The sequence below is a fragment of the Salvia hispanica genome, chromosome 5 (assembly GCF_029641045.1).
Source record: "Salvia hispanica isolate PSC_SH4W2 chromosome 5, Shi_PSC_v1, whole genome shotgun sequence".
NCBI classification, from domain to species: domain Eukaryota; kingdom Viridiplantae; phylum Streptophyta; class Magnoliopsida; order Lamiales; family Lamiaceae; genus Salvia; species Salvia hispanica.
In genome coordinates, this window is record NC_142696.1 from 8,157,902 (window position 1) to 8,174,258 (window position 16,357).

The 16,357-nt window shown below is 33.2% G+C and overlaps 2 protein-coding genes across 2 annotated transcripts; one reads left to right on the forward strand and one right to left on the reverse strand.

Annotated features, from left to right (window-relative positions):
• The first annotated feature begins 7,372 nt into the window (after nt 1–7,372).
• Nucleotides 7,373–12,963, forward strand: LOC125188980 ((-)-kolavenyl diphosphate synthase, chloroplastic). The gene is made up of 13 exons (XM_048086119.2): nt 7,373–7,582; nt 7,668–7,735; nt 9,158–9,458; nt 9,553–9,948; nt 10,020–10,140; nt 10,264–10,376; nt 11,072–11,298; nt 11,373–11,488; nt 11,656–11,754; nt 11,826–12,065; nt 12,175–12,268; nt 12,365–12,553; nt 12,644–12,963. The coding sequence occupies exons 1-13, from the start codon at nt 7,402–7,404 to the stop codon at nt 12,875–12,877; spliced, it is 2,379 nt and encodes a 792-aa protein (XP_047942076.2). The 5' UTR covers nt 7,373–7,401; the 3' UTR covers nt 12,878–12,963.
• Nucleotides 12,964–13,250: 287 nt separating this feature from the next.
• On the reverse strand, nt 13,251–16,046 carry LOC125188981 (Acyl-CoA N-acyltransferases (NAT) superfamily protein). Its single transcript, XM_048086120.2, has 6 exons — nt 15,875–16,046; nt 15,673–15,763; nt 14,969–15,101; nt 13,820–13,889; nt 13,602–13,662; nt 13,251–13,502 (listed from the first exon to the last, which is right to left on the reverse strand). Exons 1-6 carry the CDS (start codon nt 15,950–15,952, stop codon nt 13,411–13,413), a joined length of 525 nt encoding a protein of 174 aa, XP_047942077.1. The 5' UTR covers nt 15,953–16,046; the 3' UTR covers nt 13,251–13,410.
• Between the last annotated feature and the right edge of the window lie 311 nt (nt 16,047–16,357).

Below are 16,357 nucleotides of genomic sequence, written 5' to 3' on the forward strand. Positions count from 1 at the left end.
GTGATATAATTTCAACTCATGCATTGTCTTTATTATTTAAAAATATGAAAATGAGAATAAAATATTGAAAGATTGAGAAAGTGGAGAAAAGCTGTCGTTTTGTTCCTAAACTTGTGCGTTTTACAGCACAACATTTGGTGCTGTGTTTCTAAACACAGTAGGGGATCTCACCCCCCTACGGATTACCATAACTTGACATCATTGTAGTTATTAGTTGCATTGCTTTGAAATGTTAAATTTTAGGAGTGTGCTCGTACATCCCAGTGCCTATGTACTCATTTGAGTTTGTTCATTCCCCTGTCTCTACTGCTCATTCATTCGTCTTTGTGACTTTCAAGGTGATATGTTAACGTGCTTACTAAAGACAAAATAATTTTTTTTTTATCAAATTCATATTCTAAGAAGTCGTATTGTGTATAGTTATCGACAAAAATGCAATGGAGTACTACTCTGTCGGACGTGACAAAATTTAACATGTAGTGTGGCTAGGGCGCCGATGGAGCTTCCACCACACCCGAAGATGAAGTGCAAAATGTGCCCACAAATGTTGATGATGGGTTAGATGAGCTAAGTTTCCGCATCACTCTAACCAAAATGGGTGTGGAACGACGTTGGTGCAGTGTGTTTTTAATTAGTGGTATGTGTACAATATTTTACTTCTTGAACATAAAAGTTGCCGTTTTTGCACTAATACAAGTTTACAACGCAAAATATACCCACTTGGTTTTATGATATCCACTTCGGAAAATGCTCCAACATAGTGTTGGCCGTGTGATAAGATGTGTTTAGTGTATTGGTTAGAGGTCGAATTTCTTTGTTGGAAGTAATATAGTCACTCAAACGCAGAATGTGTTCCCAAGTGGCGGACCTACACTGGGCCCGGAGTCTCATAGAACCTCCATCAATACTTTTAATATATATCTCTATTACTTTCCCACAATATTTAAATTCAGTAGAGATTGAATTCCCCTGGGTCATTGATAAGTCGTATTCTAAGCCTTGGTTACTGGTCAGTATGTCGTGAAATACATGTATTATCTGCAAAACAGTTGCTTAAGTGTGCAGGATTGAAGGATCCAAGTCAGTAGGTGACGATTCGTGTGACGCAAGTGAAAAGGGCACTAGAAGGGTGCGACACTGACCAGAATGCACGCCAGAGAAAAGGCTCGAGATGGAGAAGGAGGATAGCTGGGATGATTATTTTACAAGGGCAAAAAGGTCAAAATGCGGGAGAAGTCTACCCTAAAAGCAAGGGCAAGCCTCCCTATAAAAGGAGCCATTTGGAGAGAGAGAAGGAGTTCGGTTCGGAGTTTGACAATCACACTTAGTAGAATTTTCTCTAGAAGATCCATCCTTCAGCATTATCTTACCTCTCGTTCCTCGCCACAGCCATGGTCACTTGACGTCCAAGAGTCTGCCGGAGAAGTCATCAGTTCGCCTTTCCAGCCAGTTATCGCAGTAGTATAGTAGTATCATCGCCCGGAGTGGCACAAACAATCTTAATCGCTTTCTTAGTTAAAGTTTACTTGTTTTCATCGCTAGTTATTCTGCAAACACTCATCGTTGGTGCTCCTTTGAAGTACTTTGTTAAATTCCAGCTTTTACGTTATGAAGTTTCTATTTCGCGTGTCACTTTGGTTTGAGTTTGCTTCATTCTGCCTAGGGAAGTTAGATTTAGTTATTGCTTTCAATTTCTAAGTGTTTTCTCATCGGAAGTTGTTGATTCGAAGTGTAGCTATGTTTTGTGAAGTTCTCGTGCATGAGTTTATTTTCTGCGTAGTGATTACCACCTTGCATGTCAGTCAGTAGAAGCAAAAGTTGCAGTTACCGTTTAATTTAAGTTTAAGCATTTTAATCGATGGATCTTAAGTTCGAATTTGTGAATCTGAAGTTCAGTCATGGTGTTTGTGTTTATTTGAATTCTGTTAATGCTTGGTGAAGAAGAAAACGTCAAAATCAACTTTAGTTTGAGCCACTTTTACTTTTAAGTTACTTTTTACTTTTGTTCCCTACTTTTCAGATGTACTGCCCAAATCTGTCAGAAAGCCCCAGCCATCAGATACACCTTGTTACCTAATTTTCCTTTTTTAGTAACTGTCTACTTTTCATATGTCTCTGATACGACTTGTCCCCTATTTTCACGAACACTCCCACATGTCTGTTCTTTTCCCGCCTACTAGTCAGTAGAGTACTACCTTATTTCCTGTCTAGGTAAAATCTCAACCCAAGCGTGGTAGCTAACCAAACACCCAGGAAAGTCACCACAGTTATCTAAACGTGTCCATCCTCGTGGGATTCGACCCTTACCTCCGCTATACTAATCAGTAGAAGTGGGTTGAGGAAATTTGTTTGAAGTCAGGTCTCGGTCGTCGTATCAACGACTCAGCTGGGTCGAGAATCTCTTCCTGATCAGTTGGATACACTCCAATTTCACATGCGAAACCATCAAGGACCAAGACCAGGCCACTCCAGTCATTTTTCATGCTTAATTTCTATTATCCATAACTTTTCCACAAAAGTTTTAGTTTGTCAATTTATTTTTATTCAACACATCTCATTTTTTTCAAATACACAAGCTTTTAATTTTAATTTAAACGCATTTTATTTTTTGTTTCTATATACTTTACAATAAAACAACTCTTTTTAAAGTTATTATTTATTAAATTCTAAGTAATATTTTACACAAACAATAAATTAACTTGTTTTCGGTATTAGTCATTATTTATGATAAATAATTTTTAAATTTTTATTATTTTGAAAAACAAATAGTTGCATAGTTGTCGACTTTTTCAAAGTCGACGCTACTTTAGACGATAATGATATGTATCTCTAGTTATTGTTACAACTCTTTTATTATTTGTCGATCATTATCCATCTATATATCTCGCATCTTCCTATATAACCCATGCAACAACTATTTCTGACGAAGCAAATATAAAAAATACCATACAACTGTTAATAGTAATTTGGCACTCTCAAAGTCAAAATCCTAGGTCCACCACCGGTGTCCCTTATATTTGTCTATTTCGAGAAAAACTTCAGTCCCCCGCTCTTTGTCGCGTACACCCAAGTTGTTGTAGATCTCCACTGGCCGGAACTACAACCACGGGCGGAGCCAATTAAGGACAAGGGGGTATGGTGGTGGTACCTCCAAAATTCTGTATATTTAGTATTTGAGAGTAACCAATATCAAAGTTGTCACAATGGTCCAATGGTATTGCACTCCTTTCTCATTGCTTAGATCATGTGTTTGATTCTATTTGGACACCAATTTAATTTTCTTATTTTGTTAAGAGTGAATTACATAAATGGTACCTGATCTTTCACTTTCGCACATAAATGGCACCTGATTTTTATTTTATATCGTTTTTGGTACCCAATGACAAAAATAACCCTAGGTACCATATATGTGATTTTTTTTCATGGAGGATATTTTTGGAAATTTCCATTAAATAGTACCAAATATGTGATTATTTTTTCTTCCTTTCTTATTTCTCTTTTTCTTCATTAGTTTCTCATTCTTTCTTTTTTCTTCATTTTCTTCTTTCTTTTTAGTATTTTATCTTCCTTTCTTTTATTTTTTTTCTCCTTAGTAAAATGTTTCTTCTTCCTTCTTTTTTCTTCTTTCTTTTTAGTGGTTTATAAATACATCTAATTGCATTCATAATATAAACAAAAAACAAAATACCTAATTAAATTAATTATTTAAAGTAATTAAATCAATTGAATATTTTTTATTAAATTATTTTATACTCATTTTAAGGTTGAAACGCCTAACTAAAAATACAATTCACAATGTTATATTTTTATTAAGGCTATATTGATTAGTTACTAATTTAATGTAAAATAATAATAATTATTATTACATAATATTATGTGATTCATAATTTATATAATTATACTACAATTATTTATTAATCACTATCAGTTTTTAGTATTATAACAATAATAATCTATATTGATTAGTTACTAATTTAATGTAAAATAATAATAATTATTATTACATAATATTATGTGATTCATAATTTATATATATATACTACAGTTATTTATTAATTACTATCAGTTTTTAGTATTATAACAATAATAATCTATATTGATTAGTTACTAATTTAATGTAAAATAATAATAATAATAATTACTACCTCTGTCCCTGAAAATTTGATACATATTACTATTTTGATCCGTCCCTGAAAATTTGATACACTTCACTTTTACCATTTTTGGTAGTGGACCCCATATTCCACTAACTCATTCATACTCACATTTTATTATAAAACTAATACTTTAAAAGTAGGACCCACATTCCACCAACCTTTTCAACTCACTTTCCATTACATTTCTTAAAACCCGTGTCGGGTCAAAGTGTAGCAAATTTTGGGGGATGGAGGTAGTATTACATAATATTATGTGATTCATAATTTATATAATTATACTACAATTACTTATTAATTACTATCAATTTTTAGTATTATAACAATAATAATTAAATATAATTATAACTATAGTTATATTTAAGTATATTTGAATGATATTAAAAATGAAAATTAATATTAATATTGATTAATTATAATAGTATAAAGAATTAGGAGAATGAGAGAAGATATTATAATATCACTTTTGGTACTAATTTTATGTTTGCCCAAAATACCTTCTATGACATAAATGAGAAAATATATTTGTTTAAAGGGCATTTTGGGAAAAAAATTGCATCAGGTACCAAAAATGTGATTTATAAGTACCAAAAACGATATAAAATAAATATCCGGTACCATTTACGTGCGAAAGTGAGAGATCGGGTACCATTTATGTAATTCACTCTTTTGTTAAAACAAATTGGTGTGTATAAATGTAACTATTGGAAATATTTTCAATAATATTTTATAATTTTATACTTCTACAGTAACAATTGTTAATTTTTTTTATTATATTTAATAATTATTATATGAAAATGAGAATTTTTTTAATAAATATTAGTAAAGTTTAGAAAAATAAAATGGAATGTTAAGGTAATCTATATGATGACCAATATTGTTTACGTTTTCACCGAAACTTTCCTAACATAATGTAACAAATGATTTCTGAGTAACGGTATTATTTCATGTAAAAAATTATCGCACCCTCAAATCAAAAGTTCTGGATCCGCCCATCCAAATCCGAAATTATGAGCGATCCGGGTTTCCATTTTAAATTAAGATAGAAATGTCCATTAATTAATTATTGTCTACTATGGAAGAAATTAATTAACTTCTTATTAATTCCAAGGGACTTAGCACGAAACACTTATTTATTATTCATAAAGTAATCAAACTCCAACTAGCTAGGTTCCGAATAATAAAATCTTGTTTCACGCTCCTCTTAAGGATATTATCAAACGAGACTTACCTCGCGTGCGTTTCTACATAATAGCAATCCTAGCACCGCTAGACATTCGATTGGTTTCCCACACATTTCCCCATATGAGAGATACATTAATAATTTCCAATTAAGAATTCCCAACCAAAAGAAACTCTACCTAATGAAGAAGTTGATCTCAATAGACACATGATAAAAGAAACACGTCAGATTCAAGTCATGACAATGGAAATTTGAAAAGTTCATGACATGATCTAATGTATACAAAAAGAGTCCTAAGTTAGTGGTTTTAGCGGCTATTTTTTTTATACCACAAAGTTTAATTTATTGTCAAATTTATTTTACTCCTTCTTTCATTATTTATTTTTTCTTATACTTTAATCCAAAAGAAGCGTCTCAATTACTCCCTCCGTCCCAGATAATTCGTCCCAATTCCTTTTTTACACTCATTTTGCAAAAATAATAATAAATAGTTAAAGTGGAGAAAAAGTAAAGTAAAAGAGAGAATAATGTAGAGAATAGTCTTATCTACATTATTGTTTCTCTTATTTTACTTTCTCTCAACTTTACCTATTTATTAATATTTTTGCAAAACGAGTGTGAAAAATGAACTGGGACGAATTATCTGGGACGGAGGGAGTATAAGTTTTCTTTTATATTCTAAGATTTTATTACAATTTTATACATCCAATAAATAATGTAACGGCTCTGTTTTGTAGGCATTCACAAAATACTAGTAGTAGGGTAGTTAAAAGGACAAGTAGTGTTATTCATAAATATAGGTCTCTATTTTCGGTATTCATACTCTATTTTCCAATTTCCACTATATTCGGTATTTAGCCTCTATATTCCACTTGACCACATAGCATAGGAAAATGGTACACGTAATTATATTTTACCAGAAAGTTGGCTACCTGTTGCTAGTACACACTAGATACTATGGCCCTAAATTTTTTAATAATACTGTATTAAATTTATAGCATTTCTCTAGAGTAAGACAACCACCCTCATATTGCTTAATAAAGGAGGCCGAAATCACTGGACTGCAATGCTATTTAACTATTTAAGTATCTCATTCATTGTATATTTCTTTTATTTATTATATATATTCTAAATTTACCCATCATTAGCGCTGAATAATACATAATCAAGATATAAAATACAAAATTCAGTCAAAATTTGAATTCAATCAAATTCAAAGACAATGAGAATTTTTAATTAACACTTTCATAAAAGAAAAGGAAATAAAAAAAGCGAAATTGTATATGTATACATACATACAAATTTATAGTAACAACCTTTAGCATTTCGTTTAGTTGAACACATTCCTTACGTGTTACTATGTCCGGTGCATTGTCAAAGTTTAATTTGTTAGGACTCTTGTTTTCACTGTTTGGATTGGACACATTGTAAGTAACGATATTACTTACGTCTATGCATTAGAGCGAAACAAATCACTCCAATGTAACTCCATTTTTAACATAATATATTTATTTTTTTATTCACATGCACATCTCTCAAGTGTCAACCTATAATAAAATTACTTTGTATGATTATTTATTACTACAATTGTAGGAGAAGGTCCAACACATTACTGACGGCGTGACCATTGGTAAGTTAGGTCCATCGTTAATTCAGATGTTTTTGGTGCGCAGTATTTTGCGTCAAAGTTCGTCGTTGAATCCACTGGTAATTTGTTATTGTATTTTCAATCTACGGATTGTAATGCATGGGTAAAATTAGTATTTGATTCTCGAATAAGGGCTCAAACGAGGAAAAGTATTTAGATCATCGAAAAATAAATTTAGTGTAAGATAATTATTTATTTTCAATTAGCATTTAAAATACCATGTTATCAAAGGTTAAGAACGATTAAAACATGAAACCCCTTCCTATTAATAATGAAATATACTTCTAATGAAAATATTGAATGCCCCTAAAAACAATAAAATACTTAAGAAATATCCTACCAAAATCACCTATAAATAAACTTATTCATGTCTTCTTACATGCAACACATCTCTTCTCTAAATTACTGAGAAAATAATGAGTATTCAAGCAAACATGTCATTTGCCACCTCCCTCCACCGATCAACCACCCCCGGAGTTGGCCTTCCGCTAAAACCATGTATCTCTCCCTCTCCCTCTCTTTCCTTTTCCCCAAACTTTGGCACTTTTAACAACACAAGTTTGAGACTCAAACCAGAGGCTGGGAGCAAAAGTTATGGTATGCAACAATATTTTAACTATAAATAATACTCCTATGCCACTATATCTTTCACCTATACTTATACGAAACATAATACATGTAGAGGGGATTCGAAGAAGTCATCAATTAGCAGCATCAACAATTTTGGAGGGTCAAACTCCGATTACTCCGGTGAGTTTTATAACTTATTTAGTGGTGCACAGTGTTTTTTTTTATATCACCTTATATTTAGAAAATACACATTTTATTTTTGTTTGCAATCCTAAATTTTGTTTTCTCACCATTCTACCCGCTCCAAATTACACCACACATGCGAAATGTTTCATCAATGTTTTAAATTGGTACAAAAAGTTTTAAGTTTACATGACTATACAAAAAGTGTTATTAGTGTTTTAAATTAATACATTCTATTAAGTTTATTTAACACTATTTATTATTTTAACCTTTTTCATGTGATATCAGTAGAATAATCAAAAGAAGAAATGTCACTTAGCAATACTTTTCAACAATTAATCCCCAAAAAATATGGAGAACTTCTCTATCTCAATAATAGGTGTACTTAATTTAATTTCTGTCTAAAATTTTTTGTTAGCTTTGAGAAAAGGATCGAGAACCTCTCTATTGAGCTTGGGATTTTTTGTCCAAAAATTCTATCTTTTACACTTCTACTGGTATTTTACACTTTTGCATGTATTTTCAATCAAATTATTTTAGCTCTTGGATGGAAATTTAGGAAGATGAACGGTCGTTGAATTTTTTAGTTCTTGGATTGAAATTTAGGAAGATAAACCTCACGTCTTTTACTCTTCTTTTTTTTTGCTTGTTTTTAAAGAAGAAGCTTCACCTTCAAAATATTAATTTTTAAACGGTGTTTTGCTATAATATTTAATCTCTGTTTCATTTGAGGAATTTTTAAACAAAGAATATTTGCTAATGCTATATACGATGGAGAATTTTTAAACAGTGTCTTTGCTAAAGCAAAACTAATTAAATGGTGTTTTTAAATTGTTTGTTTTTAAAAAGAAGGGCATCAAACTTAGTTTTTAAATAAAAAAACTAACCCCAATAGAAATATTTTTAAATGGTGTTAAAGAGACTTACCAGAATGTATTAATTTAAAACACTAATAATACTTTTTGTATGGTTTATATAAATTTAAAATTTTTTATACCAATTTAAAACATTGTTGAAACATTTTGTATGTGTGGTGTAATTTTCCCACATAATTAACCATATTCGAATACTATTTATTATATTAGTAATTATGTGTTTTTAGTTATAAAACACACACCCACACTAGGGTTCATTCATATTGGATAACTTGAACGTTGTGGCCAAATATCTTATAAATTCAACTATATTTCGTCGTAATTCAGAATTACATATGTAAGAATCCTTAGTTACTCTCAAACTCTATTTGTTGTTGTACCTCAATCTGATAAGACTTGTTCCGACACTTTCATTTGACGGTATTGATTTTTCCAAATTACCACGAGCATTTTCCTACCTCTTGTAGTAATCCTCGTATGAATTAGGATTAAATTCGATTCTCAGTTTGTGTTCGGTTCTGACACCAAATATGTGTATCAAAAGGAGGTTGAATCGGAGAAAACACGCCTGATTGAAAGGATTCGTTCGATGTTACAAGACATGGACAACGATGGCCAGATAAGTGTGTCACCATACGACACAGCATGGGTGGCGCTCGTGGAAGATATTGGTGGCAGCGGAGGGCCACAGTTTCCAACGAGCCTAGAGTGGATTTCTAACCACCAGTACGACGATGGATCGTGGGGGGATCGCAAATTTGTTCTCTATGACCGGATACTCAATACATTAGCATGTGTTGTCGCACTCACGAATTGGAAAATGCATCCTAACAAATGCGAAAAAGGTTTACTTCAACTCCTTATCATTTTTTTTGTTAATAGTAGTATGATTTAATTAATCAAACCATCTGAAATATAATTTGATATCATCAATGACAGGGTTGAGGTTTATTCATGAGAATATTAAGAAACTCGCGGATGAAGATGAAGAGCTCATGCCCGTAGGATTCGAAATCGCACTGCCATCAGTCATTGATTTAGCTAAAAGACTGGGTATAGAAATCCCAGAAAATTCTGCAAGCATAAAAAGAATTTATGAATTGAGAGATTCAAAACTTAAAAAAATACCAATGGATTTAGTGCACAAAAGGCCCACATCACTACTCTTCAGCTTGGAAGGCATGGAAGGCCTTAACTGGGACAAACTAATGAATTTTCTAGCCGAGGGTTCGTTTCTTTCATCGCCATCGTCCACTGCCTACGCTCTCCAACACACCAAGAATGAGTTATGCCTAGAGTATTTACTCAAGGCAGTCAAGAGATTCAATGGTGGAGGTACAAATATGCTTCTCAGTTTCTTTTTTTTTCGTGATGAGGAAAACCTACTTACAAATAATGCATTTTAGTTCCAAATGCATACCCTGTCGACATGTTTGAGCATCTGTGGTCCGTGGATCGCTTACAGAGATTAGGAATTTCTCGGTATTTTCAAGCTGAAATTGAAGAAAACATGGCCTATGCTTACAGGTATTAGTTAAAACAAATTAATGAATATATAGGCCGGATGATTGTTTTAAAAAATGATTTGATTGATAGTATTTGGTATCCACATTTCTATATCTAGTTACTATTTCATATAAATGGATACAGATACTGGACAAATAAAGGAATCACCTGGGCAAGAAATATGGTTGTCCAAGACAGTGACGACAGCGCACAGGGATTCAGGCTCTTAAGGTTGTACGGATACGATATTCCTATAGGTACAAAAAATGTTCTTTCTACCTCATATCTATGTACTACTCAATCCTTCCCTTAAAAATAGAAACTTTTGAAACAACATGAATTTAATGCCAAAAATAGTAAAGTAAGAAAGAGATAGAAAGAAAAGCTTGTAAGTGGAAAATGGATCACACCTCGTTAGAGAAAAAGAAATTTCCTAAAATAGAAAATTCGTATTTTTAGGGGACAGATGAAAAAAGGGTTCCTATTTTTAGGGGACAGAGGGAGTATTAACATGAACTCATATAATTAGGCCATGTTTGCTGGGGGTGATAACTCATCTAGGAATGGAACCATCCCTAGATGAGTTATCACCCCTACCAAACATGCCATTAGTATACAATGGGGTTGCTCGGTTTGCAAGATTGTACCTCGGGATTAAATATATGTAGTGTGTTTGGTTAATGATATTGAATCCCATAACTCAATCCTAAATGAAAAATCATGGGATAATTAGCCATGGCCGTCCCCCTCCAACTAAAATAATCTCAAAATTTAATCCTAGATTGTATCTTAGTACTATTTCATCTAGGAAACCGATCACCACCACAGTATATATGATTCGTAGTTTTAGAAGGTGACCACTGCCAACTCGAACTACAAATTTCTAGTACAAAATATACCGACATTTTATTTTGGTCACAACACTCTCACTCTCTCCCTCGGAATGAAATAGATGTTTTCAAACATTTCGAGCAAGGTGGACAATTCTGCAGCATACCAGGACAGATGACACACGCTATTACAGGAATGTACAACTTGTATAGAGCTTCTGAACTTCTGTTCCCTGGAGAACACATACTTTCTGATGCTAGAAAATACACAGGTAACTTCTTGCATCAAAGAAGAATTACTAACACGGTAGTAGACAAGTGGATCATTACCAAAGACCTTCACGGCGAGGTACGTCAACGAATACTCCACATTCTATTTCAATTAAAGTTAGTCCGCATAAGAACATATCTATTTCTAATCAGGTGGCTTATGCATTGGATGTGCCATTCTACGCCAGTCTGCCACGACTGGAAGCACGATTCTTCATAGAACAATATGGGGGTGATGAAGATGTTTGGATTGGGAAAACATTGTACAGGTAACTAATTTATTCTCTATCGTTTCGTTTTGCTATCCTAGTAAAATATGAATCAACCTTATTCAGGCTTGGTTGAAGATACTACCTCTGTCCCACTAAAAGTGACACGATTTTTTTTAGGTTGTGCCAATGCATGAGATACTAACCATCTCGTTATTCATTCACAGGATGTTTAAAGTAAACTCCGACACATACCTTGAGATGGCAAAATTAGATTACAAACAATGCCAGTCTGTGCATCAGTTAGAGTGGAATAGCATGCAAAGGTAAGAAAACATTTTGGGCTAATCAAACTGTAACGAATTCATAAATCGTTTTTTTATGTGGTTGGCTGTAGATTGTATAGAGATTGCAATCTAGGAGAGTTTGGGTTGAGCGAAAGAAGCCTTCTCCTAGCTTACTACATAGCAGCCTCAACTACATTTGAGCCGGAAAAATCAAGTGAAAGACTGGCTTGGGCTATAACAACAATTTTAGTCGAAATAATCGCATCCCAAAAACTCTCTGATGAGCAAAAGAGAGAGTTTGTTGATGAATTTGTAAAAGGAAGCATCGTCAATAACCAAAATGGAGGAAGGTGGGAACATGTCTCTCAACTTATTTCTAATAGATGTATAAGTAAACTTTCAAGAATGCTTTCTAATGAAAGAAAATGCCCATATCTGCATATGTATATCAATCACCAGACATAAACCGGGAAACAGATTGGTTGAAGTTTTGATCAACAATATAACACTGATGGCAGAAGGCAGAGGCACATATCAGCAGTTGTCTAATGCGGTAACTCTAGAACTCTCATACTAATTCAAGATTACGTTCTATATAAACCTAAGATTACAACTCAGAAGACTCGTACACCCTGCATGATATATTCAGTGGAAAAAATGGCTAAAGACATGGGAAGAGGGAGGTGACCTGGGGGAAGCAGAAGCACGGCTTCTCCTGCACACGATACATTTGAGCTCCGGATTGGATGATTCATCATTTTCCCATCCAAAATATCAGCAGCTCTTGGAGGCAACCAGCAAAGTCTGCCACCAACTTCGCGTATTCCAGAGTGTAAAGGTTAGGGGAAAAGTTACCTTTTACACTTGAAATTTTTTGAGTTTTCCCTCTGAGCAATTATACTAAGATAATACATCCAAATCCAAGCAGGTGTATGATGACCAAGAGTCTACAAGCCAACTGGTAACTAGGACAACTTTCCAAATAGAAGCAGGCATGCAAGAACTAGTGAAATTAGTTTTCACAAAAACCTTGGAAGATTTGCCTTCTACTACCAAGCAAAGCTTTTTTAGTGTTGCTAGAAGTTTCTATTACACTGCCTGTATTCATGCAGACACTATAGACTCCCACATAAACAAAGTATTGTTTGAAAAAATTGTCTAGATTTCCAGGAGAGAGACCCGAATAAATCATGTGTATGATAAGCGAAAAAAACATTTCAATAACAGACTATTCAGTAATTTGGAGTTTCTCTATGAATGCTAAAACCTACCCCATTACGTACTTCAAAATTATCTTTCTAATTTTCCTATTACATTAAGATTTGGATATATTAAGTCAGCCATATTCATATATTTGAACACTTTACACTTAACATGATATACACATGTCTATGTCGTGAAGCAGTACAAGGAATATAAAAAACTAGAACAAAAGATATGAAACAAGTTTGATGTTATATCTTTTAATTATGTTAAAAAGTATGGGATATGCAGCAATGAAGGATTCATGATATGAAACAAAAGAGATGTGTATATGGATGTAAAACTCATTCTCTAACATCAAAATTTCAAATCAATGGTTTGATAAAAGAGGTCAAGTTTCTAAAAATAAAAAGTTTAGGTTTATCCAAATCATTCAAATAGCTGGTGCTTTATGCATGCTGATCAACGAATGTTCCACATAATTAGTCACAGCTAATCATATTCTAGTTCATCTGGAGTGATCGGGCGTTTGAGCGGAATGATAGACTTCTTCTCCACGTCTCTTGATAAAGCCTTCCTCATATCTTAAAAGAAAAAACAAAAATCAGAAACACAGATCAAAAGTGGAAGTAATGAAAGGCCAAACACAAATTCCCTTATTAGAGTCATAAATTGCAGCATACCTAAACCATCTTCCTCTCCAGAGTAATACCGAAGTACACGCCTATAAACAACGTAGTCAAGCTGAAGGAAAAAAACAACAAAAATGAGTATCACAGCTTATGTAAATGCATATAAAGATTATCTACATGCTTCAGTTCAACAGATATTAATTATTTGACCAACCGATAATGAAGGGAAAAAACCAAAAAGTAAAAAAGTTACTCTGACATACACATACCTTCTCATACATCTTGATGGCAGGTGTATTTGAAGCTCTCACAAAAAGATCCACAAAATAAGCTTTGTCACTTCAAATATGAAGCTTACTTTAGCATATAGTAACTGAAAATCTTACAAAATCAAAATATAATGTTTGCTAGCTTGCAGAAGAGTTTTTTCACCACCTTCATCGCGGCCAGATTCATAATTAAGTATTCACACTGAGAGACATATAGAAGCAATCAAGTTTGAAATGATGCACATGTACACCTCAATTGTAAACAGAGAGATACGATCCATTTGATCAACTGAACTCTAGTACAAACAAAGACATTCATATGGTTTGAAACTACTGCACTAATAATTAGGAACCTCACAAAGCACATATCATAATATTAATGCTTCAGTTTCATAACAGTATTATAACACACTTTAGACCCTGAAAAAATAAGAAATGAAAGAAAACATATAAATGAGTGAGAAAATGTTTTGAAACTTAATCTAGGACCTAAATAAAGGTTTCCAACATAAATAAGTAAATTTTACATTCAAACTGAAAACAAGATTTAAAGCAAAGTCTGGAAAAAGAGCTCAATGTTTAACAGCGTTGGATATACTCTAGACGGCTAGACCAAAGTTTGACAAACATAACCAGAACCATCAAAAAAGAGAAGAGACAAAAGGGTGTAGGACATTAAGACATGTGATAGAGAATAAAACTGGTACATTCTCTATAAAAGAGAACATCTTTGATAGTTGCAATCAAACCCATTTTTTTGCCCTGGCTTTCCAAAATCCATAAGATCTTCTAACTTTCTAGGAAAGATTGAGCTTTTACTAAGAATTTAAGCTATGTATATGTTTGACAGCTTATAAAATATCTTTCGCTGGAGTTTTATTGATTCAGTTTGGACTTTGGAAATGGTCATGTACGCTTGAGAAAAGATCTTAGTACCTCGATATCCTATAAAAACTAACAAGACATTAAAGAATTTCTTTTAGCCTTGGAAATGTTTAGATATGACTCTTAGGTTACAAAATTGTCAGCAATAGTGTCTTAAAAATTTTATAAACACTTTGCACTTGAACAACTTATAAGATGATAGCTGGTGTATTATAAACCCCTACTATGGTTAATAGAGCTAATAAGGGAGTGTTGCATTCTCACATTTTGTCGCTGATGTCCTCGAGTAGGTTCATGAGTTTCTTTGCCAATTGTTGCCTCCGGTATTCAGGATCTACAGTTACTGCAGTGACATGACCATGCCATGACTCTCCTTGCCCCTCAACCTTGCCCATAACTGCATGATCCAACATTGCACTCACACCTCAAACGGAAAAAATAAAAAAATAGTACTAAAAAAATTGAAGCAAACCTAAAACACTTGATGATAAGAGCATAAAGAGTCCACCCTCACAATCTGTTGGCATTGCCAACAGACATTTCCACTACTTTGCTAGATTTTGATGAATAGATATCTATGTGCCCTCATACTAATTCCTCCGTCCGTAAAAAGTATGAACTATTTCTTTCTAATCCGTACGTGAAAAGTATGAACTTTCTAATTTTGGAAACTCTTTTCCTCTAATGAGGTGACACCCATTCTCCACTAACCATACTTTAATTACTTTTTCTTTCTATCTCTCTTTACTTTACCAATTATGCATTAAATACCATATTGAATCAAATGTTCGTACTTTTCAGGGACGGATGGAGTAATATCCTATCGCTTTGGGAATTGACAAACGTGAATTCCAAAATTAGCACAAACAATCAACTACAATGGTCATGTTCGGGTCAAGAATAGGATTTCAAGCATTAAACGAAACCACAACCAATAAATTACCAATGCTCTACAGATTGGAACTTACTGTAGCCCATAACTCGGTTTCCAGGAGCGTCGGCAACGTGGAAATAGTCTGGCCACCGCGCCAGGTAGGTCATGTAGAACGACATGTTGAACTGAAAAATTCAATTCAATTGACGACAGTAATTAGGGGCGGAATTATGTCAACGCTTGCAGCAGATGCCTAAGAAATTGGATTGAATTAAGAGATGGTAGAGAGAAGTAACTGTTTCAGTGAGATGGTCGAGGTTCACCGATGCGAAGCGGAGGAGATCGTTGCAGCAAAACCGCCGGATCGTCGTCATTATCCGCCGATACACGATATCGATTGGATTTGGATTTTTCTGAACAGAATTACAGACACTAGGGCACAAGTGCAAATGTGCAATCGAAAATAAGGAGGCAAATATGAAACGTATGTTATATTGTTATGTGTATTAATATTACTCCTTAAGTTTATTTTTAACATATTAAAAAATATTATTGAAATTTTTAATTTTATAAAATTATATAAACAGAATTAATTTTAATTTTATGAATTTTATAAAATTAAAGAATTTTAATAAAATTTTTAATGCATTAAAGATAAACTAAACTTATAAAATTGAACTACGTATGTCTAACGAGTTATCTAATTATGTTCACAGTTCACATTAAGTAGATAGCATATTATTTTCTTCATGATTTAAAATCTCATTTAGTAAATTTTA

What these genes read in the sequence shown, in the direction of transcription:
- LOC125188980 (XM_048086119.2), top strand. Translation starts at nt 7,402, where the DNA reads ATGAGTATTCAAGCAAACATGTCATTTGCCACCTCCCTCCACCGATCA. An exon ending in CGGATACGATATTCCTATAG is followed by an intron (nt 10,377 to 11,071) that starts GTACAAAAAATG and finishes GGAATGAAATAG; the next exon opens with ATGTTTTCAAACATTTCGAG. An exon ending in GCGTATTCCAGAGTGTAAAG is followed by an intron (nt 12,554 to 12,643) that starts GTTAGGGGAAAA and finishes AAATCCAAGCAG; the next exon opens with GTGTATGATGACCAAGAGTC.
- LOC125188981 (XM_048086120.2), bottom strand. Translation starts at nt 15,952, where the DNA reads ATGACGACGATCCGGCGGTTTTGCTGCAACGATCTCCTCCGCTTCGCA. An exon ending in TCGACCATCTCACTGAAACA is followed by an intron (nt 15,764 to 15,874) that starts GTTACTTCTCTC and finishes TGAATTTTTCAG; the next exon opens with TTCAACATGTCGTTCTACAT. An exon ending in CCATCAAGATGTATGAGAAG is followed by an intron (nt 13,663 to 13,819) that starts GTATGTGTATGT and finishes TTTTTCCTTCAG; the next exon opens with CTTGACTACGTTGTTTATAG.